The sequence below is a fragment of the Primulina eburnea genome, chromosome 9 (genome assembly GCF_022965805.1).
Source record: "Primulina eburnea isolate SZY01 chromosome 9, ASM2296580v1, whole genome shotgun sequence".
In the NCBI taxonomy this organism is placed as follows: Eukaryota; Viridiplantae; Streptophyta; class Magnoliopsida; order Lamiales; family Gesneriaceae; genus Primulina; species Primulina eburnea.
Genome location: NC_133109.1, coordinates 30,530,139 through 30,554,112, shown reverse-complemented (window position 1 = coordinate 30,554,112; position 23,974 = coordinate 30,530,139). Strand labels below are relative to the sequence as shown.

At 33.8% G+C, this 23,974-nt stretch overlaps 2 protein-coding genes across 6 annotated transcripts; one reads left to right on the top strand and one right to left on the bottom strand.

Annotated features, from left to right (window-relative positions):
* Nucleotides 1-3,112: 3,112 nt before the first annotated feature.
* Nucleotides 3,113-12,055, top strand: LOC140841604 (methyl jasmonate esterase 1-like). Its single transcript, XM_073209138.1, has 3 exons — nucleotides 3,113-3,526; nucleotides 11,556-11,687; nucleotides 11,781-12,055. The coding sequence occupies exons 1-3, from the start codon at nucleotides 3,155-3,157 to the stop codon at nucleotides 12,042-12,044; spliced, it is 768 nt and encodes a 255-aa protein (XP_073065239.1). The 5' UTR covers nucleotides 3,113-3,154; the 3' UTR covers nucleotides 12,045-12,055.
* LOC140841603 (uncharacterized) lies at nucleotides 11,748-22,301 on the bottom strand. Of its 5 annotated transcripts, XR_012120234.1 has the most exons (14): nucleotides 22,124-22,300; nucleotides 21,937-21,999; nucleotides 21,753-21,818; nucleotides 21,583-21,657; nucleotides 21,147-21,233; nucleotides 20,461-21,057; nucleotides 19,364-19,849; nucleotides 18,828-18,889; nucleotides 18,650-18,752; nucleotides 18,478-18,557; nucleotides 18,031-18,330; nucleotides 17,894-17,950; nucleotides 17,492-17,729; nucleotides 11,748-11,797 (listed from the first exon to the last, which is right to left on the bottom strand). XR_012120234.1 is itself a non-coding variant. In XM_073209135.1 (13 exons), exons 1-12 carry the CDS (start codon nucleotides 22,187-22,189, stop codon nucleotides 17,905-17,907), a joined length of 2,031 nt encoding a protein of 676 aa, XP_073065236.1. In that variant the 5' UTR covers nucleotides 22,190-22,300; the 3' UTR covers nucleotides 17,449-17,744; nucleotides 17,894-17,904. The 5 variants fall into 5 exon arrangements, 4 of the variants coding, with proteins under 4 accessions (XP_073065236.1, XP_073065235.1, XP_073065237.1 ...); XM_073209135.1 differs by lacking the exon at nucleotides 11,748-11,797 and having other exon boundaries at nucleotides 17,449-17,744; XM_073209134.1 differs by lacking the exon at nucleotides 11,748-11,797 and having other exon boundaries at nucleotides 17,449-17,729.
* Between the last annotated feature and the right edge of the window lie 1,673 nt (nucleotides 22,302-23,974).

Sequence of the window (23,974 nt, the reverse complement as noted above, 5' to 3'; positions counted from 1 at the left end):
TTTTCCTGCTTTTATGTGAAATTTACGCCCTCGTCCTCTTCTATTATGCACTCAATTAATTTTGATTTATGAATTTGTTTAATACTTTTACTCTCTTGAATTTTTCCTTGAAAAAAGCTTGGTCTCATTTATTTGTTTTTAATATAAAATTGGAGAAAAATATAATTTTGGTCATATAATTATGATTTTCACGATTTTTATTCTTCATCTTATCAAATTTTTAGTAATAATGTAACTTTATATTTTTGTTAATTTAAGTAATTTTTTAATCGAAAGTGCTGATGTAACACTATACACATCAACACCACATCAGTGCGCTATAGCACTACCTCAAAAAAAAAAAGATTAGAATTGAAAAAAAAAAAAACAGCGGACTAAAGTTGAAATTTGATAATACAAATTATCAAAAGTAAAAACAAACAAATATATAGAACCAAAAATATAATTTTCTTGATAAAATTTTTTGCATGCAGTGTTATACTTATTATGTTTATATAATATTTTATTTATTATTTGGCTCGATATAATTCAAACTATTTAAACATAAAATATATTTTTTCACATTGATTCTTCGCGCTTTTAAAATTTTTTTATATCTATTACTATTATTAAGAATTTTTATAATAAAAATAAAAATGGTGTCTTAGTCTGTTTTTTTATCTTCCAATTTTGCCTTTAAGTTATACTAATATTTGCACTTTTATTTTTTTTATTTTTTATTTCAACAAACACTTTTGTTTGTATTTTTTTTAAAATTACAACAATCCAAATAGCACTTTAATCCCTTGATAATTTATCGAATTTCACTTTAATCTCTCGATAATTATAAAAAAAAAACTATACATACCGTCGGTCAATGCGTATGCAAAATAATTTGTGAACCAATTTCTGGGACTGGGCCCTTCAATAGGAAAGACCACAGCGTTATAAAAGGTTTGGGCCGCAGTAAGTCGGGGAGCATATCTGGGGTCTTTCGTATTGAAGGGCCCAGTCCCAGAAATTGGTTCACAAAACTGAAAGAACCGGCTGGCAACAAAAACCTATGATTGATATCTATTTGTTTGCCTAGAAAGAATTCCAAGAATTGGCAAAATAATCCACCGGAAAACAGTTTTATGTATCAATATCATGTTGGGATGCAACCAAAGTCCAACATCGAAAGATCTAAAGAAAGATCATAGGTTAATAAAGATGGACTGATATCTCCATTGGTATGAGGTCTTTTGGATGGTTCCAAAAGCAAAACCATGAGGGTTAAAACCCAAAGTGGACAATATCATACCAGTGTGGAGATATCCGGATTTCATTGATCCTAACAGAACACATGTTCATGTCGTCCAAACCCCAAGAATTTCGTATTCTTAATTTGTTGCACATATTTTATCTAATAAATTTGATCATTTGAGTTTATCCTGAAGATCATGGAAGTTCCTAAGAACTCGTGACATACATATGGAAAATTTCACCATATTTTGTGGGGCACTGTCTTCATAAGAAGATCAAATGCCAAATTTTAACCACGCATATATGAGGTCCACCAATTTCTTTAAAACTAATGACCCAGATCATGTGAAGGCACTGCTCTACAGATAACATCGACATTATCCATATATACATGGTGCAAGATGAACGAATATCCACGTAGGTAGGTCTACACGGATCAATTATTAAAAGAGCAGCTGTATGTGGCACAATTTAAAAAGCTCCTCTTTTTCACGTGTGACAAATGGAGGGCTCCACTTTTTTTTGTTTTATTAGATACAAATTTGTGTGTGACGATAATACTGATTATATTTTGTGAGGTCATGTTTTATGAGACTATTTCACATGATTTCAATTAAAAATATATATTTATTTTTTATTAAATATAATTAATGAATATTAAAATATATCCATGATAAATTACATATATACATAAATGAATGAAATGTATAAATTGATTATGTAAGTTAATAGTTGGTCTTATTTATTAAATAAGATTATGTCTCTTGTGATACGATCTCACGAATCTTTATCTGTGAAACGGGTCAATCCTATCAATGTTCACAATATAAAGTAATATTTTTTCATGGATGACTTAAATAAGATATTTGTACGACCCATAAAACTGTCTCACACAAGTTTTTGTCACTAAATAATAGATGAGATATTTAATTGAGTGTATGGTTCATAAAAAAGTTGTGAGTTTTATCATATAACAATATTTACAATCATTATATCGTTAGATTATTCTATTATCTTTATATTCAATTTTTAATGAGATTTTGATAAAATTTCAATTTTTGTATTGAATAAGAATTTTGATGGTACGCTAATATTTAATATTTTATTGTTTTTGAATACGACAAAAAGAATGGTTGTGGCGTAGTCGTTATCGTGGATGTCCTAAGGGCAACTCCAACCCTTGCTCCACAATGGAGTTGCTCCATTGTGGAGCAAGGTTTTTCACTCCAATCCAGCACCAAAAATGGTGCTGGACTGGAGTTGCTCTCAATACAACTCTAGTGCTGCGCTACATCTCTTTTATTTTTTTTTAAATTTTTTTATTTGTTTTTAAATAATTAAAAATATTTAATATTTTATTATATATTAATTATATAATTAATATTTTTATTTTTTTAATTTTTAAATTAATTTCCTCTTGAAACTTAAATATTAATTTAAATTTTTTTAAAATTTTTTTAAAACTTTTTTTTAAAATTAAATAGATAAAATTTAAATAAACAACCAAATTCTTATATCATTTTCAATGTTTTTTAAATTATATATATCGTTTTCAATGATTATATTGAAATAAAATATTTGTATCATTAAATAATTATTTTATTTATATAAAATAATTAATCGATTTTCTAATAAATAATGAAATAATTTAATTATATTTATTATGTATAATTGTGTAATAGAATTATAAATAATTATTATTGAATTAAAATTAATATTAAAAGAATATTCTGCGAATATTCTCTTTTAGTGTAGAATGTAATGTAGATAGGTTGGAGATGAATTTAGTGTTACACTATTGTAGTGCAGAATATAGTACAGAATGTAGTGCAGTGGACTGGAGATGGTCTAATATTTAAATTCGGTGAGATTTAGGCAATATAGTAGTGGTGAATTAGCAAGAAAAAGTAGAGAGAAGCAGTATGCAAAAATGGAAGGGGATAAGAAACAAAAACACGTTGTGTTAATCCATGGTGCAGGCCATGGCGCTTGGTGTTGGTACAAAGTGGCGACGCTGCTCCGATCCCGACGTTTCCACGTAACCGCCCTGGACATGGCGGCATCCGGGGTCAATACCCAGCCTCTGTCGGAGTTGAGCACTTACTCCGACTACTCGCGGCCGCTGATGGAGCTCTTGGAGGCGCTGCCGCCGGAGGAGTCGGTGGTCCTCGTGGGGCATAGTATGGGTGGGATTTGCATATCCCTCGCCATGGAAAAATTTCCCCAGAAAATCGATGTAGCCGTTTTCGTAGCTGCTTCTATGCCAGGACCAAGCCTCAGTATTGAAGAGATCTTTGACCAGGTAACTTGTAATATTACCTCATTTTCTGAACTACAAAATGTTTGTTATCCCATATCGGTCGGTTGAATAAAATATTTGGGAGTCGTATATATGATTTTGAACAATCTTTTCTCTCGAGTTAGTTTTTAGGTTGAATTAAGTCCAAGTTCTAATCTTAACCTGATATCAAAGATCAAGTTTCACCATTATGTGTTAGACTGTACATAGTTGGATCATTCGTTCTGTTCATAATTGGATCATTCGTAAATTCACGTTATATATATTGTCTTGAAGAATCTCTACTTTAAATTAATTTTTGAGATTGAGTTAGATCATGTTCCAATTTTAATGCAAAAACAATGAATCCTTATTGAAGAATTAATACAAGATCTGAGTCAACCTCAAGGCACCATGTAAAATCCGAGATCTCGATTTTATCGTGATAGTGGTTGTAATTTTTAGATTGGATAATTCTATCGTGTACAATAAATTTTTCTCAAGAATTTAAATATTACCGTGTATATTATTTTTCAGATTTTGAGATATGCAGAATTTTACCGGATATAGATCTAAGATTTGATACACCTGGATAAAGATTTAAGCAAGAAGATGACCCAATCAAATCTTGAGGATTTTATCATGGGATTTTCGAAATATTGGAAGGATTATTAGGGATTTTTCGAAAATCATTAGAAGTCTACGCGATAAATACAGACTGGGAAAAAAGTTCAACTACCAGGATTTTAGGAAAAATAACCCAAATATTATTTGTGGAAAAATACCACTAAATTTTGGATTTAAGTAAGCAAATTTGTGGGATTTAAGAAATATAATTTTTATTATTTTAGGAAGTCAAAAATCTACCGAATATTGGGAATTAGACACAAAAGTCGAAATTTCACAGACTGGGCAAGGCATAATTTCGAAAATTACCTTGGGATATATATATATATTTCGAAATTTAGGATAGAGAATAAATGTAGATTTGATCACGATTTTAGATAAAGATTTGATTCAGAATCAACGTGATTTGATACACGATCAGGATATCAGCCAACCCCTATAAATAGGAGGGCATGGATCTCGAAAATTCACATCATTTTACACCTCATATTTTCGAGAATTGTGCCTCTAGTTCCTTAGGATATTTTTCGAGCACAGCGAAGCGCTGCCGCAGTCCAGCCACCGGAGTTTTCCACGTTTATTTTCTTCAAGAATTTAAGGTAAGTGGGCTTGTTTTAAATGTTGAATTTCGTGTGATGCATTTTCGGTTTTATTAAATTTCGGTCGAGTACAATTCTTCTTCTACCCCTTCTGGTTATGTATTCTGCATGAGTTTTATGTTGACACTGTTAGGATCCGACTGGATATGGGAGGGAATCCCAACTATGACACGACCCTCATACGGTGGGGATATAACCGATTCGGCCTCGCCCCCTTAGAGGAATAAAAATTAGGGACTGACGTCAGTAAACCATTGAAAGTAGAGGAATCTCAGTGTCAAGTCAAGTATACGAGTGTGATATGAGTCAAAGTATGCATGGTGTGTGTGTGTATATTTTCGAATTGTTATATGCATGTTGTTGTGTACTCGAACGACCCCCACTTGCTGAGTATTTCCCAAAATACTCACCCCCCCTTACACCTCCCCAGATAAAACTGAAGATAAATCAGAGGAACAGGTCGAAGAAGAGGAGTCGGACCAGTTTTGGGGCTGGTGAAATTATTATATTCGATTTATGCTGCAAGATTTAAGGATTTTAGTTGGTTTATTTTATTTGTAAACGCTTCCACAATTTATTCAATTTATTCAGTTGTAAAGACAGTGGTTGTTTTTGGCGAATTTATGAAATAAACTGGTTTCGGTTTATACTGTGCTACGAGGCTTGTCGTTTTTCGATTTTGTGATTGATGAGCGACGCCGGTGTCAAACCCGAGTTTCGGGGCGTGACATTTTAGTGGTATCAGAGCCGCCAGATTCATAATCCGTGTGGGAAAAATCGAGTTTCAAAAAAAAAATTCGAACATTTTCGGAAATTTTCGGCCAAACAGAGCCTTAGCGCGCTGCCGCGTATTTCGCCGATTCCGGTCGTGTCCGGTAGTTGTTTTTCGATCGGCGACCTTTTCTGGAATCGTCTCGACGAAACGAACAAAAGCCCTCAATCAATTTCAGATATTTTATTCGGAGGAAGCCGTAATTTCAGATCTAAGAATTTGGGCATAAACCCTAAAATTCCGAAAATAATTTCGTCCAATTACCCTACCAATCCTACTCCGATTTTAAATTAATTTTACCAAAACGATACACAATCCATGGGTAACGTTTAGCTCCAATCAATTTTGGAATCTGATCAACCGATCGTAAACACCCAAATTCGAGTTTAGTTAGCGAGTTGCGCGATTTCTCCGGCGAAATTAGGTAACTTCCCGACCGATTCTGGCCGTGCCATCACCGGTTCCGTGACCCTTACCCTGTCGCCGACATGTGCCTTTACTCCGACCGGAGTACTCGGCGAGTCAACTCGGCCGAGTCAACGAGTCAACCCGCCAGCATGTTTTCTTCGATTTTTTTCGTAGGAAACTCCGAATTCGGTTCGGTCAATTGTTCTGGAACCCTCTCGACGTAATCTTTCAATCCATATGTTAATCCCTAGACTTCTATTTTTGGTAAATATCTCGAAAAAAATTTCGTTCAACGCGTTTCTTGTAGTGCTTATCGGATTTTTATGGAATTTTATTAAGGAAACTATTAGTATTGACCGATATTGTTGAGATTGTATTTATCTAAGATAAGTTGATTTAAGTTTCTGATGTAAGGTGAAATATTTGATTTGGGACAATAAATTATTTTTGGGAAGAAAAAAAAAAACTAGTATGTCAAAATTTGAGATAAGAGTTATAATAAGTTTTGGATATTCCAAGATGGAAGTTGATTTTGGGCAATAGTTAAATGTGTAAACGTTAATTTGGGGTCTTAAGAATGCTAAGCGTTAAATTTAAATATGTATGATTTTGGGTTATCTTGTTTAAATAAATTGGGAGACAATATCTTAAGAATTAGTCATTTATATTACTTTGGGATAACCAGTATATTATGACCTTATGTAAAATAATTTACGAGATATTGTTTGGTATTGAGAAAAAAGACAGTATAATGAGCTTTGAATTTTGTTACGGTACTAAGAATAATTAAAGGAGAAAGACATTCAGTAGAACTAGTTGTGGTAGAGCTCTCTAAGCTAAAGGTCTCGAGGAAAGTAAGGTTTAGTGCAAGTAAGATTTAGAACAAGAATTAATTGAGGATTTATTTCATTTGTTCGAGGTTGAATAAGATTTTATGACGATTGAGTTATAATTTTTGGGATTTAAATCAATAGAGTATAGATTGATTATGAGTTAAGTTCCAAGATTTTATATGGGTTTTAAGTTTTGAGATAATAATTGTGATAATTTCAAGATAAAATAAAATCATCATTTATTCGCATATATTCCGTGCCGACTTGATTCCAAGTACTTTGGTAGATTTCAATGTCATCGTATGGATGGTTTGGTAATCTAAGAGCAGTGCAATAGCAGATTGCCGGAGTAAGAATTTCAAAATCCAAACCGTGAACCAAGAAAAAAAATCAGGTATCATGGCAATTCCAAGAGACAGAAATACATTTTTCTGCTTCCGAGACTTGGAAAGCCATAAAAAAATCAGGCAAAGAAGTTACCTAGAAATGGTGAACGAAGTGCAGGAAGAAATTGAGCTCAAGCTGGAAGATACCCTAATGATGCGAGAATTCCAGAACGTTTTTCTGGAAGAATTCTCAAGATATTCTCAGACCACGAGGTTGATTTCAAATCAATGTGGTTTTCAGTGCTGCACCAATTTCAATAGCACCATACCGAATGATGCCAACTGAACTCCAAGAGCCAAAAGAACAACTCGAAGAATTGCTAGAAAAGAAGCAATTCCAACCGAGTACGTCTCCATAAGGAACTCCAGTACTGTTTGTGAATAAGGAAGATATAAGTATGAGATCGTGTATAGATTATAGAGAACTCAATAAGATCACAATCGAGAATAAATATCTTCTTCCAATGATAGACGATTTTTTTCGATCAACTTAAAGAAGTTACAACTTTTCCAAACTCGGCCTGAGAAAAGACTACTACCAATTGAAGATCAGGGGTGAAGATTTTCCCAAAACAGCTTTCGGAAAAAGGGGTTCAAGACATTACTTGACAATTTTTTTAGCGTTGTTCACTGAAGAGATCTTCATTTTCTTACCAAGTGAAGAAGACCAAAGAAATAATATCTCACTTTTCATAGGTCAATGGAGAGGAAATTTTATTCCAGTTCAATAGTAGTGAGTTTCGGCTACAGAACGCCACAGACATCATGAGCTTTCTTGGACTGGCAGGTTATTACAGGAAGTTCGTCGAAGGTTTTTCTTCCATAGCTATACCACTGACTAAACTCACTCAGAAGAATTTCAAGTTCATCTGGGACGAAGGTTGCGAGAAAAGTTTTCAGACATTGAAGGAAACTTGCATCCACGCCAGTGCTAATCTTACCTACTGAAGATAAGGAATTCACCATCTACAGTGACGCATCTAAAGAAGGTCTGAGATGCGTACTCATGCAAGAGGGAAGAGTGATCGCCTATGCGTCAAGGCAGTTAAAGCCGCACGAAAAGAACTACCCTACGCATGATCTTGAGTTAGCAGCAATTGTCTTCGCCTTAAAAATTTGGAGACACTACCTCTATGGCGCCAAGTGTGAAATTTTCACGGATCACCAAAGCCTCAAGTACTTGTTCACGCAAAAAGAAGTAAACATGAGGCAAAGGCGATGGATCGAACTACTGAAGGATTACGACTTGACTATAAGTTATCATCCGGGTAAAGCGAACAAAGTGGCTGATGCTCTGAGTCGGAAAAATGGAGGCAAGATCACCCTAGCTTCACTCTCCGCTCGGCCATGTCTGCAAGAGACCGTCAAGTTAAATCAGGACCGAGACCCCGAGCTAAAAAAACTTAAGGAACAAGTCGAAAGCAGGAAGTCTCAAGATTTGCAAATTGATGACAAGGGAGTCGTTTGGATGAAAGGACGACTGTGGGTACCAGACAGCGATAACCTCCGCCAAGAAATATTATCAGAAGCACACAAGTCCAAGTTTTCAGTCCATCCAGGAAGTACAAAAATGTACAGAGACCTTAAGGGTAATTTTTGGTGGAATGGAATGAAAAGAGATGTGGCAGAGTTTGTCTCAAAATGCCAAGTGTGTCAACAGGTCAAAGCAGAGCACCAGCGACCTGGAGGATTATTGCAACCTTTGGAGATACCCGAGTGGAAATGGGAGCACATCTCCATGGACTTTGTGGTAGGATTACCAAAGTCGAAGCAAGGTCAAGAGGGAATATGGGTAATTGTAGATAGACTTACAAAATCTGCACACTTCCTACCCGTCCGGATGAAATACAATCTGGACAAGTTAGCTACACTGTACATGGACAATATTGTACGACTGCTTGGAGTGCCAGTGAGCATCCTATCTGATAGAGACCCAAGGTTTGTCTCACGTTTTTTGAAGAGCTTCCAAGGGGCCATGAGAACGAAAGTTACCCTTAGCACGGCCTATCACCCTCAAACCGATGGCCAAACCGAGAGAACAATTCAAACCCTAGAAGACATGATGCGAGCATGCGCCCTAGAATTTAGTAGCAATTGGAGTAATCATCTACCATTGATCGAGTTTGCTTATAATAACAGCTATCACAGCAGTATTGGGATGGCTCCATATGAAGCTCTGTATGGAAGAAAATATCGGTCACCCTTATATTGGGATGAAGTGGGAGAAAAGACAGTAGTAGGACCCGATCTCGTACAGATGACAGTAGACAAGGTTACAGTGGTCCGAGAGAAACTCAAGGCAGCTCAAGACAGACAAAAGAGCTGGGCAGATCTGAAAAGAAGACCAGTGGAATTCAACGTTGGCGATAAGGCCTACGTAAAGGTCTCGCCTATGAAAGGAGTTGTCCGATTCAGTAAAGCTGGGAAGCTGAACCCCCGCTATGTGGGACCCTTTGAAATTTTGGAAAGAGTGGGCACACTAGCATACAGATTGGCGCTGCCGCCAAACATGTCCAGAATTCATAACGTCTTCCACGTGTCCCAACTACGGAAATACATCCCGGATCCGAGCCACGTGTTGGAATTAGAGCCACTCATGATCGAAAGTAACTTGGGAGAAGAGCTAAAGTACGAAGAAGTCCCCATCAGAATCGTGGACTCCAAGGACCAAGTACTAAGGCGACGAGTCATTCCATACGTCAAGGTGCAATGGTCTAACCACACTGAAAGAGAAGCCACGTGGGAGTTAGAAGAAAGGATGAGGAACCAATACCCGTACCTCTTCCTAGACCAAGCCAACCAAAGTTTCGAGGACGAAACTTCTCATAAGGAGGGAGGGATGTAAAATCCGAGATCTCGATTTTATCGTGATAGTGGTTGTAATTTTTAGATTGGATAATTCTATCGTGTACAATAAATTTTTCTCAAGAATTTAAATATTACCGTGTATATTATTTTTCAGATTTTGAGATATGCAGAATTTTACCGGATATAGATCTAAGATTTGATACACCTGGATAAAGATTTAAGCAAGAAGATGACCCAATCAAATCTTGAGGATTTTATCATGGGATTTTCGAAATATTGGAAGGATTATTAGGGATTTTTCGAAAATCATTAGAAGTCTACGCGATAAATACAGACTGGGAAAAAAGTTCAACTACCAGGATTTTAGGAAAAATAACCCAAATATTATTTGTGGAAAAATACCACTAAATTTTGGATTTAAGTAAGCAAATTTGTGGGATTTAAGAAATATAATTTTTATTATTTTAGGAAGTCAAAAATCTACCGAATATTGGGAATTAGACACAAAAGTCGAAATTTCACAGACTGGGCAAGGCATAATTTCGAAAATTACCTTGGGATATATATATATATTTCGAAATTTAGGATAGAGAATAAATGTAGATTTGATCACGATTTTAGATAAAGATTTGATTCAGAATCAACGTGATTTGATACACGATCAGGATATCAGCCAACCCCTATAAATAGGAGGGCATGGATCTCGAAAATTCACATCATTTTACACCTCATATTTTCGAGAATTGTGCCTCTAGTTCCTTAGGATATTTTTCGAGCACAGCGAAGCGCTGCCGCAGTCCAGCCACCGGAGTTTTCCACGTTTATTTTCTTCAAGAATTTAAGGTAAGTGGGCTTGTTTTAAATGTTGAATTTCGTGTGATGCATTTTCGGTTTTATTAAATTTCGGTCGAGTACAATTCTTCTTCTACCCCTTCTGGTTATGTATTCTGCATGAGTTTTATGTTGACACTGTGAGGATCCGACTGGATATGGGAGGGAATCCCAACTATGACACGACCTTCATACGGTGGGGATATAACCGATTCGGCCTCGCCCCCTTAGAGGAATAAAAATTAGGGACTGACGTCAGTAAACCATTGAAAGTAGAGGAATCTCAGTGTCAAGTCAAGTATACGAGTGTGATATGAGTCAAAGTATGCATGGTGTGTGTGTGTATATTTTCGAATTGTTATATGCATGTTGTTGTGTACTCGAACGACCCCCACTTGCTGAGTATTTCCCAAAATACTCACCCCCCCTTACACCTCCCCAGATAAAACTGAAGATAAATCAGAGGAACAGGTCGAAGAAGAGGAGTCGGACCAGTTTTGGGGCTGGTGAAATTATTATATTCGATTTATGCTGCAAGATTTAAGGATTTTAGTTGGTTTATTTTATTTGTAAACGCTTCCACAATTTATTCAATTTATTCAGTTGTAAAGACAGTGGTTGTTTTTGGCGAATTTATGAAATAAACTGGTTTCGGTTTATACTGTGCTACGAGGCTTGTCGTTTTTCGATTTTGTGATTGATGAGCGACGCCGGTGTCAAACCCGAGTTTCGGGGCGTGACACACCATTTAATAAGGACTAGTTTGAACAATAAATCTGATTTCCGCAGTACAAGAAGCAAGGGAGTTTTGGTACGGATACCAAATTGTTCTATAGCAATGGAGAAGACAAGCCTCCAACATCCCGAACTGTTGGGCCCGAGTGCTTAGCCACTCAATTTTACCAACTTTCTCCGCTTGAGGTTAGCAATTCTAACTCATTTACCCCTCCTAATTTGTCTAAATTCTGAATCTTTAAACCTTTTTTTTCATATTATTTGTGTCCATTTTCACAGGATCTGACTCTTGCAACCTTGTTGACGAGACCCGTAGGTTTCTTTATAAACAATGTAGAATTTTCGGAAGAAAATTACGGATCGGTGCGTCGGGTTTACATGATTGCCGAGGAAGACACAAAAAGAGAATGCCAAGATTGGATGGTTCAAAATAACCCACCGGATGAGGTGAAAACGATTTATGGATCAGATCACATGTTTATGTTTTCGAAACCCAGAGAATTTTGTGTTTATCTCCAAGATATTGTTGACAAATATTGCTGAATTATGTGCAATATATGTTGGACGATGAATCCACGTCGATTGATGGTTTATTTTGAAATATAATTTAAAATTGTGTAAGAAATCGATATCTACTTTTCAAATTCGACTCTGGCGCCAGAATTCTCATTGAGAGGCAGTAAGGATTTTATTCAGATATTACTGTAGCGCAAATTTCTTTATTTCGCAAAATCACAAAAGAAATAACGATACAATTCGAATTTAAATAAAATTTTGTGGATGCAATCTCTAAATGATCCCTTGATTATTCTCTTCAATGACGATCTCGTGTAGAATTTGAACTTCTTGAATACTTGATCTTCGTGGAAGGTGATTTGATTTTTCAATAACGTTAATTCAATGGGTCGAAACCTTGATATTGAATTAATTTTCAAAATTTGAGAAGAACGTGATGAACGCCTTGAATCGTGCTTTGAATTTGTTGATCTTCAATTTGATGAAGAACAAGATCCCTTTGAATTTGGATGAATTTGAGGAAGAACACGATGAATGCCTTGAATCACGCCTTGAACTTCGCTGATTTCTTTAAGTTTGAAGAACTTGAGTTGAGAGAATTTATGTCTTGAATTCTTCTCTACTTCTTTGCCTTCTCACTATGTGAAAAATGACATTTTACTTCGCTAGGCGTTACTTCGGCAAAAATAAATTACGAAGTAATATATTACCAATAACTTCATTAATAACACAAGCGAAGTAAAATAATATATTTTACTTCGGATGTTTAAAAACACGGACTTCACTGTATTTTTTTTTATATATTTTACTTCGGCATATCAATTTTGATGAAGTAAAAAATAATGAAAATACGACCTAGTGAAGTAAAAAGATTAAAACATGCGACGGATTTTTTAAACCGTCGCCAAATTTTAAATCGGCGACGGTTTAATTTAACCCGTCGCTAATTTTAGCGACGGTCAAATAAAAACCGTCGCATATTTAAAACTAGCGACTGTTTTTTAGCGACGGGTTAAATTAAACCGTCGCCGATTTAAAATTTAGCGACTGTTTTTTAAAAACTGTCGCTATATTTAGCGACGGTTGTTAGTTGACCGTCGCTAAAAGTAGCGACAGGTTAAAGTCAACCGTCGCCGATTAAAAATTTGGCGACGGTTAAAAGAACACTGTCGTCATTTTCAAAAAAATTCTACCCCGGATATATTTCCCTCCATTTTAACCTTCGCCGATTTAAAATGTTGCGACGGTTTTTACTAAAACCGTCGCCATTTTCAAAAAAATTCAATCCAACCTATTTTTCCCTCTATTTTCTTCCACCACTCTCTATAAATACATACAAATTCTCTCCAATTTCTTCCACTTCACTTCACAACAATTAAAATTTTTTCTCACTTACACAATTTTACAACTTCACAACACTTAAAATTTTTATCACTTACACGATTTTACAATTTCACAACACTTAAAATTTTTATTTCTTACACGATTTTACCACTTTACGATACTTAAAATTTTTATCTTTTATACGATTGTACCAATTCATAACACAGATTTATTAAATTTTTTATATTTTACCGCACCAATTCATAACACAGATTTATTAAATTTTTTTTTAATTTACCTAACATATTAGCGACGGAACTCATATGAATCCCGTCGCTACGTAGCGACGGTTTTTGATATAAATTCCGTCGCACACTAGCGACGGCATTTAACATTACTTCTGTCACAAAATAGCGACTGTTTTGAACATGAATTCCGTCGCAAAATAGCGACGGTTTTGAACATGAAATCGCTAAATAATAATTAAGAGAAAGTTATATGATATACTACTTCATTATTCACTATAATCGATGAAGTAAAACACATTTATTACTTCGACACCGGTCCAATTCTGGACCGGTTTTTCTCCCAAAATCGGCAAAAAGACTTCGGTATTTTCAATACTACAACTTCGGGTATTATGCGAAGTAAAAGGTACATCTATTATTTCACGTCCATATAATTCGGCACTTAAGTACCCTATTATTTCAGATATTATCTGAAGTAAAAAGTGATTTTTGGCATAGTGTCTGTGTTGTTTTTCCCTTGCCCCTCCGCTCTTCTATTTATAGCTGAAGGATGCAAATTCTTTCCATTTTCATTTGATGAGGTGTCGTGATTTGATTGGCCCCTCATGATTGATTTGATGATTTATTTCCATTAACCATAATATTTGATTTCAAATACTAAAAATATTAGTATTCTTTTCCATCTTATGCAAGATTGGATTTTATTACTAAAATGTTAGTATTTTCTTCTCTTTTTAGCACAAGATTGCAATCTTGATTTAAGATCTTGATTTGCTCACACAAAATATATTCAAATATCAATTAACTATTTATTTTTTGTAGGAATCTAATATCCCAATAAATAGAATTTTTTTGATATTTAATATTATTTTGTACTTGCCATAATTTCATATACAACAAATTTAATTGTCTACAATTACATTTAGGTGGAAAACCAGGCAAGCGAAAAGAGAAGAGGATAAGAAACAAAAACACATCGTGTTGATTCATGGTGCAGGCCATGGGCCATGGCGCCTGGTGCCGGTACAAAGTGGTGACGCAGCTCAGATCCCAGAACCTCCGCGTGAGAGCCCTGCCCACCTCTGTCGGAGTTGAGCGCTTACTCCGACTACTCGCGGCCGCTGATGGAGTTCTTGGGACCAGGGGCGGAGTCATATTTCTGGCTCCGCTACGGCTTGGGACCAACACTCGGTCCTAAAGAGGTTGATGACCAGACAATTTGGAAAACTACATATTTTTAGATTTTCAACATTTTGAAGAATTCATGTTAGAAATTTGATGCTCCGAGATTGTCGGGGAGATTTAAAAATATGTATATATTAAATTGCCGTGGAGACAAAAAAATTGGTGTCACATGTAAAATCGTAAGGGTGTGTTTGGTTGAGTTATTTAAATAAGGACAGATTAATAGTCAAATATTTATCGTTAAAATTTTAAGTTGTTTTAATAATAATTTTGACCCGATTTAAGATCCAATTTTATGGATAACTATTTGATTAATAAAATTGGATCTTAAACCGGGTCAAAATGATTATTAAAACATATTAAAATTTTAATGATAAATATTTGACTATTAATCTATCTTTATTTAATCCACTCAACTAAACACACCTTAATTCGACTCTTTCTCCCTGATTTGATAATTATAGCCAAGTACAAATAAGCTAGTGCCTTCTGCACGCATACATATTAAAATTTTGAGTCGCTCCCATATGCAACAATCTCACGGACAAAGATGAAACTTTAGAGCAAAGATGCGGCCAGCAGAGTTTTGCCCCAATCTTTTATAATTTAACCCAATTAAAATTGGGAAAAAATTGCATAAATTAAGAACACAAAGTAAAGAGTAGGTTTCACAAGAGAAGAATTCATTGATCTATGTATGTGACATGTCGTCATAAAATTGATCAGTGAAAATGTCATAGTTTTTTCGATAAGTAAAGGTGTATTTAATTCAATAAACTTTGAATGGAGAATAGAGTAGGAGTAAGTCTCTTATGAGACGGTCTCACGAATCTTTATCTGTGAGACGAGTCAATTCTACCGATATTTACAATAAAAATAATACTCTTATCATAAAAAATAATAATTTTTCATGGATTACCTAAATAAGATATTTGTCTCACAAAATACGACTCGTGAGACTGTCTTACACAAGTTTTGCCATAAAATAGTTATTCACCCTTGCAATTTTAGATTTTCAAAATCTTTCAATTTTCCGGTATAATCGATTTGTCCATTTTCAAATTGAATTTTGTAATTACTGATTATTTTATTTTTAGGATTCTTGTAATGATATTGATAAAGAATTGCTAAATGATTGGTTTTGTATAGTTTTTTGATTGATTAGAAATTATTTTTGATTAATTATGAATACTTTTTTTTATAAAATATAGATTTATAATTGTAAATCAATTTTTCTCAAATTATTTTTATGACTAGAAAATATAAGTTTCTTCTCTTACTTTTTTTTTCCCCTATTAATACATGCAAAATAAATGCATCAATAATATATGCACGATATTTTGAAGTTGACAAAAAAAAAAGTAAATTTCATTAAAAAAATTTATTGGGAACTTTCAAATTAATTTAGAATTTGGGTATTGTTAAAATAATAGTGTGGACTTTGGATAATATAATTACAAAAGAAAATTATAAAGATACACTTATGTATTTTTATATGTTTAGAAATGCACTTGAAAAAAAATTGTCAACAGATTAAAAATATTAGGTACGTCCTTGTTCACGAATCTATATATGTTAAATAAGTTTACATAGTTTATACATACAATGAACAATAATATTTTTTTACATACAAAGTAATATTTTGCACTCAAATTAAATTTTTCATTTAAATCAACATATATTACACAATATTTGTTCATAACATAACTAATAAAAAATAATATTTTTTCAATAACAAAATAATACTCTAGACTTAAAAAAAATAATATTTTCACAAGACCATCGAGTAAATATATATCCCACAAAGTTAACATGTGAGAAGATTTTAAAAAAATTATTTTAAATAAAATTGTAGAGATTATATTAAATTTACAAAGTTTTTTTTAAAAAATTAATAGTATTTTTATGTTATAATTAATATGATCATTTAAAAATTTAAAAATTATATTGACATTAAAATTAATTACTTTAAGCCATTTAAATTTAATAATATAGCATAGACATAAATAAATAATATAGATCAGAAAACATATCAAAATCATAAAAGTTACACAAGAAAAAATGTCAAATTTTTGATATATCAAGATTACCGTATTAAAAAAATATCGAATTTCGATATACCGAAGATTTCGTTATGGTACAGTAATGATACCAAAATTTTCGGTAATATAACAATATAAAATTTGAAAATTTTGATAAATACCGAAATACCGAAAATTTATAAATATAAATTTTTAAATATATAATATTTTAAAATAATAAATTTATAAAATTTTAAAAATATAAGGTTTTTTCGATATAAAACGACATATATCGATATCGTACTAAAATTTCGATATATCGTATAATATCGATGTGTTAGTTATATGTATTGGATTGTATCACATAGGAAGTCGCCAGCACAAAAAAATCTGACCATCACACGCACGTACAAAACACAAATTGGAGTAATATCAATTTCGAAAAGGAAAGGCGGATCTGCACTGGATTGTAAATGGTGTTAAAGCAATGGAGTACACATGCCTCCGACTCCCATATTTTTGGGCCCGAGTGCTTAGCCAATCGATTTTACCAATTTTCTCCCCTTGAGGTGGAACAAATCTCACTCTGCGCCTATTTTCACCCCATAATTTGTCTTAACCAGTGATGATTTAAATATGGGCCAGATTTCTTTATATATTTTTTTATTCCATTTTCACAGGATTTGATTCTTGCAACCTTGTCGGTGAGGCCTTCAAAAGCATTGTAGAATTTCATGAAGAAAATAACGGTTCGGTTTGCCGAGTTTTCGTGATCGCCGAGAGAGAAAAAATAGAGAGTTTCAAGAATGGATGATTCAAGATAATCCACCGGATGAGATGAAAAAGATTTATAGATCAGAGCACGTGTTTGTGTTGTCGAAACCCCGAGAATTTTGCGTTTGTCTCCAAGAAATTGTTGACAAATACTGCTGAATCTGTGCAACATTCATCTAAAAAAGTCAATAATAATAGTTACTAGTGTTGACAAATACTGCTGATATTATTTGTTGCGGAAACACTAATAACTTGACAAGCTATACAGTTGGGAACCTCAGAAGTAAGATTTGAGGTGGCGAACTAATGAAAATGCCAATTTCACCTTGAAAGGTTCTAAAACTTGTCTCTCCATGCACAGAGCTCCTCAAACTGAAACAAACTGAATTAAGACTGAAACATCAAACCAGAGCAGAAATATTGAATCAATAACTATAGATAATACAGATGAAAACATCTTACCGCCGGAGTAGTACTTGTGGATTATATGGAAATAGATTCCTTTGGTTCAAGCTTTCAATGGATATTCTCAATGAAATCAAACAATCCCTAGCAGCCAAAAATGGTAGTCTATGTTTATTATGCTCTTGCTTGATTGAACCAGATATTTGAGCGTCAATGTTTGCAGGAGATACTGCTTCCTGAAGAGCTGAACTGTCCACCAAAACCTTTTGCCTCTTAGAATTTGATCTGCTCAAACCTTCTTCCACGCCGGGAAACTCAAGAAATAGGTCCCATGAATCGCATACAAGGCGTAACGATCTGACACCATGTAAAGTAAAAACAGAGAGACAAATGTAAGAGATATATAGGTATGAAGCTTACAGAGAACCGGCAACGAAAAAATGGTCTTGTTCTATCACACAAAGGGAAGATGGATAAAAAATAAAGATATTTCAGAGTACATACCTCAAAAGGTATTCAGCACAACTGGAACCAGTGTCCCCCGAGATGAGGTAATCAAGAAGTACTTGGTGGTCATAGAGTATCTGCGTGAGGAATAAAAGCATGTACAAACGCGTAAAAGAATCAAGTATTCAGTTATCCATTGCTTACCGTTTAATTTTTACCATCAACTTACCTCAGCAAGAAATAAATGAAAAAGGTGAAGAGGATTAAATAAAAGTGAAGCCAGAAAGAATTTATGATTCTTCACCGTTAAAAGGGCCTCGCTCTCAGTAAACCTGCAAGGGGTTACAAAATATCCATTAGAAACTCATTGCCACGACGACCACAAAAGGGACATTTGAATCACTTACTGATGCTTTGGATTAAATGGCAAACAGAAAAATTGCAAGAGCATTTGAAACAGGATGTCATCCTACAATGCAAAAGAACAAAAGGAATCAGAATAACAAGTGTTTGGCGCGCTTGAGATATGTCTGCTCAAAATGAACAGATCAAATGTGTGATTATCATGATGTATGTTTTACTGAATTAGTACAAGTGACAGAAAAGAAAAGAGGAAATAATACGTAAAACTACAGGACGCCAAATAACAAGAACTAAATAGTTCATTATTGACTCCGCTGAGTTTCTTGACACAAACAAGAAGCGTGACTGCACTACTACTTTCCAAATCCTGCAATACGCTAATAAAATCCTAAAATAAGTTTCATTCCTGATAACTGGAATACAAAAACATGGTACAACAAATAGCAAGCCTAACCGTTGTATTGTAGATATGCAATGAAATGGTTATTTTCAAAGGAAATATCAAAGAAGATGTAGGGATTATAAAATAGAAACTGAAAGAAGCATATATTGGAAACTCGCAGACAGGAGTAAGACAAACCTCATGTATATACAGCTGAAGAAAAGACCGTGTAAATCTCACATATCGATCAAAATGTAATTTGTTGTACATGAAAGTATCAGCAGGAACATGCACTTGAAGCCATTTCTGAAGATCGGATAAACCTTGACATTTAGCACAGTACTCGGAATCCAAACTCCTATCAGACGTCAAACAAAGCCTCAGATCTTCATGGGTGCATTGTTTATCGCTATTTTCTTTTGAGCTGACCAAATTCAAGGAAAATTTAAGGAAAACAAAAGTTGCAAGTCTTTGCAGATGGTGAGACAGCATATCCAGTTTTCCTGGTTCAGAAATGCTACTACAGAAAGGTGAGTCTTCCACAGAAGAAGTCTCGTCAGGCTTTCCTCCTGATAATGGTTGAAACAGTAGATCTTCAAAGTACTTGTGGATAAGATGAATCCATATGATATCCTTAACATACCTTTGAGAATACCTTTGAGAACTAAGTTTGACCATTAGCATCTGTGATTTTAATATCAATTCAGTTGACCATAGATGCTGATCTAATGCTAACAAATATGTAAGAAAAATATATATTAACACTACTTTGCAAAGAAAAAAGTAATCAAAATCAGGTTGGGTCCAAAGGGACGAGCAGATTGAAGATAAAAAGACAGAAAGAGCAGCATGTTTTTGCATCTTCATTTACAAGAAATTAAGGTACGGTATAGATATCAAACACATGAACATGATAGAAACAAAAAAAACACACAGTGAATGCCGCCTCCGGCTTAACATATTATTTCCTGGAATTCAGAGCTGTAAAAAATGGACATCTTTCAGATTACAAACTAAAGGACTTTCACCTATTGGAAAAAACATAACAAGTAACAATGATACACAAGAGTTTGATGGTAAAATGGCAACCAATTAGAATATCATAATTATCAACATGGTAGCCAATTTCTTAAGCACTTGAATGCAACCAGAATCAGTTATCAATGTTTTATCAAAAAAAAAAAAAAAAATCAGTTATCAATGCATGCAATATATTTTTTACATGCAAATAACTAAAATGAAGAAGATTTACAGCATCATTTCACAGGACAAAATGCAGGATTGAGGCAACTTACCAGTATCTTGTGTCTGGAGTATTGCAAAATGGAGATATGATTAAGATTTTGTAGCTTATCATGGCAGCAGTCTACAAGTTTAAGTACAAGATCATTTATTTGACAGATATGTGCAGAAGGCCTCACTCCATCATCCACTTCGTCTATTTGATCCACAAAGGAGCAGAGAAACTGAAGAAGATTGCCACATAACATTTCCATTTCTCTCGGATGTACAAGCTTCGAGTGAAGTGAAACATCTTTATCAGAGCCTCTCAGAGCTTCAGCATTACAATCAACAATGATCTCACTCAAAAAATCCCATGAAACATTTAATAACAACGAGCCAACAGAATCTAGGTACACTTTCATGTTTTTGCCACCACCATCTTGTTTTAGATATTTGAGTATGTTTCGTAAAACCCGAATTATAGCTGTCACAACATACCATTTAGCACTTTCAGGTTTCGACGTCAATAACCAATTTGGTATTGACAAGCCATAATTTGAAATTTTTGTTGGCAATGCACTAGCTTTACGTGAAGATGAAAGAGTGCTACTGATTGTCAATTCCAAGAAAAAACACAGAAGATGCATGAAGATTTTCCAACTGCTCCCCTGCAAAGAAAACACAATGTTAGAACAGGAAACACAACTAGAGATGCCACACTTGACAAGAAAAATATGGTATCACAAATTAAACATACTGACGCAATCACAAACTTGGAACTGGCTAGAAGAGTATTCCCCACCAAGTGTTGAGCATATGGATTGTTGACAGCAAGCAAGAACACCTAGGACATATAGATAGTGAAGAGAGTAAGTACTAACTATACACGAAAAATCAAGAACAAAAATATTAGAAGCGTACACAACCAAGTGTCTCTGCTAAGAGATAACTGATTAATAATCAAAGCAAATTTCAGACAGACAATTTCTATTTCGTTCTTTCAAGGGAGCATTTGGTGTGCTAGTTAAGGCAACATTGATAAGTATAATATGCCTATGCTGATCTGGAACACAAGTAAAAATTGGAAGAAAAACAAAAACAAAAAAGATGGTAACAACAATGCAATTTGTACGGGATTAATCAGAAAAACATCACGTTGTAGCTCATTATTAAGCGTGAGAAGCAAGATTTACCAGGTCGCCAATGATCTTGGCCAAACAATGACGATTGTCCAAATATGAATCACCGCTATTAGAAAGGTCCAACTCCTGGAAACAAATTTTCTTCTTCGGAAAGGGAAACTAAAAGGTTTGAAACGTATAGAATTTCATTATGTGCGGGAGGCTAAACAGAGAGTACAAACCTCATCAGGATCAAATTTTGACTGGGAACCGAGTTGGTGCGTCCACTTCTTAACTTGTGTGAAAACCTGAAATTAATCAATTAAAATCAAGATACCTTCTTCAAGAAAATTAAAAAAATATATTGAAGAAATGGCTTAAAAATTCCAAGTACAATTCAGTAGAATCTGTATCAATAAGCTGAACCTGAGATAGAGCGATTAAAAGTTCTTTCTCAGTTTCCTGGCTTAAAAATTCAGCTCCAAGATGCTGCAGATTATCAAAATTATAACAAGAAAATTTCAAGAAACAAAAAACAAAGACGGGTTATAATCTAGAATGATTTGTTTTTTTTAAGGATTATAGACTAGAAAAAAGTGAAGAGGCACGTTACTGAGAAAGGGCGAAGAGCGACGTCTAGAAAACCACAGAGAAGTATATATTCGGGTCGAGGACTCATTCTCCGGTGATATTTCCGGAACCGAATTGCTTGAGTATCGAACCTGACACCAGCCCTGAATGCGAAGAGGAAGAAGATAGGTTATTTAAATAAATAACAATGTTAATTAAATTGATCTTCCTTACAATTAATTATAAAGACCCTTTTAAAATAACAAATAGACTCTTAATTTTAGATATTAAAAACTGACCAAAATATCATAATCAAATTTGATAGTAATTTGATTCAAAATCTTCAAATATTAATTTATTTTCATTTAATCTAGATAATTATAAAAACCTAAATAACAACTATGAAAACATTAAAATTAGGATTAAATGGCATTTTGTTCAAATTGCAATAAGTATATGTTAAGATTGAGATTTTGCCGCAACTCAACCTCGAGAAATGATGATTGTCTAAATCTATATATAGAACTCCCTATAAATTAATTCAACCAATGTGAGAAATTTACATATACAATTCTCTTGAACTTAATTCAGTCGATGTGGTATATTTAACACATCCATTTCTCAAGCTTAAGAATAAACATCTAAAGCATAAAGTATACAAGATCGGACGGCTCATAGGCAGTCCAAAAACTTAGATCTGATATTATATTAATATTGAGAATTAAATCTAACTCAAATCCAAAAACTACCTTGAAAAATAATGACCAAGTTCATATATACAACTCTTTATACTTAATTCAACTAATTAGGGACATTTAAAAGTATCATTAGTAAAAAGGTAAATCAAGATGTTCCAGCAATTTTTTTTTTATCGTGGTGTATTTTTTATTTTTTATTTTTGAAGATGTAATATGTAACATAAGTAATAATATTAAAATAATATTTTAATTTTTACATATATTTGGATTTGATTGTAAGGGTGAGAAACATCAAACTGAGGTGAGCGTAATTAGCCTTGAATAATATAAATATTTATTTAACAAAATATGTAAATCTATCAAGATTTTATTAAACTCAATATTTGACATTAAAGATTTGAACTTAGCTAATGTGATTTTTGGAATTAAAATTCATAGAACATCTTAAATCATAGTTCTAAGTCAGTCACATAATGTGGACAACATACTTGAGAAATTCAATAAAGATGACTATGCATTGGCTAAAACTCCGATAGATATCAGTCAACATCTATCAAAGGATCGAGGCGAGAGTATATCTCAATTTTGAATATTATCTGGTCATTGGAAGTCTGATGTACTTAATATGTTGTACAATACCAGACTTAGCTTATGCAGTAAGTAAATTGATTAGATTCACAAGTAACCCAGGAGTTGAACACTAGAAAGCAATTATCATATTGCTAAGGTACTTAAAGTACACTCGTGACAATGGACAACACTATACAAGATATCCTGCTATTATTGAAGGATACAGTGATACTAACTGGATATATGATATGAAAAATTCAAAATCTACAAGTGGATTTATATTCAATTTAGGAGGTGCAACAATTGCATGTAAATCTTTTAAACATATTTTAATAGCCAAATCCACGATGAACTCTGAGTTTATAGCTCTCGACAAATGTGTTGAAGAGGCTGAATGACTGCGTCAATTCTTAAAAGATGTACCAGGATGGGAAAAACATGTGTCGACTATATATATATGTATAAATTGTGATAGCCAATCTGTAATTGGAAGTGAAAAAAATTTATGTATGTGGGAGATTGTTGAAAATTTGAATCAGATTTAGAGTTTGAATAAAAATTATGTCTCATGAATGTGAGACTGTTCTTTGGATCTCCACATTCTTTAGTTAGTTGTGACTCGTTAT

Coding starts and splice junctions, on each gene's coding strand:
- LOC140841603 (XM_073209135.1), bottom strand. CDS start 22,189: ATGAGTCCTCGACCCGAATATATACTTCTCTGTGGTTTTCTAGACGTC. Junction 21,658..21,752: donor CAAAATTTGATCCTGATGAG/GTTTGTACTCTC, acceptor ATTTGTTTCCAG/GAGTTGGACCTTTCTAATAG. Junction 18,331..18,477: donor TGTGCTGAATACCTTTTGAG/GTATGTACTCTG, acceptor ACATGGTGTCAG/ATCGTTACGCCTTGTATGCG.
- LOC140841604 (XM_073209138.1), top strand. CDS start 3,155: ATGGAAGGGGATAAGAAACAAAAACACGTTGTGTTAATCCATGGTGCA. Junction 3,527..11,555: donor TTGAAGAGATCTTTGACCAG/GTAACTTGTAAT, acceptor TGATTTCCGCAG/TACAAGAAGCAAGGGAGTTT. Junction 11,688..11,780: donor ACCAACTTTCTCCGCTTGAG/GTTAGCAATTCT, acceptor CCATTTTCACAG/GATCTGACTCTTGCAACCTT.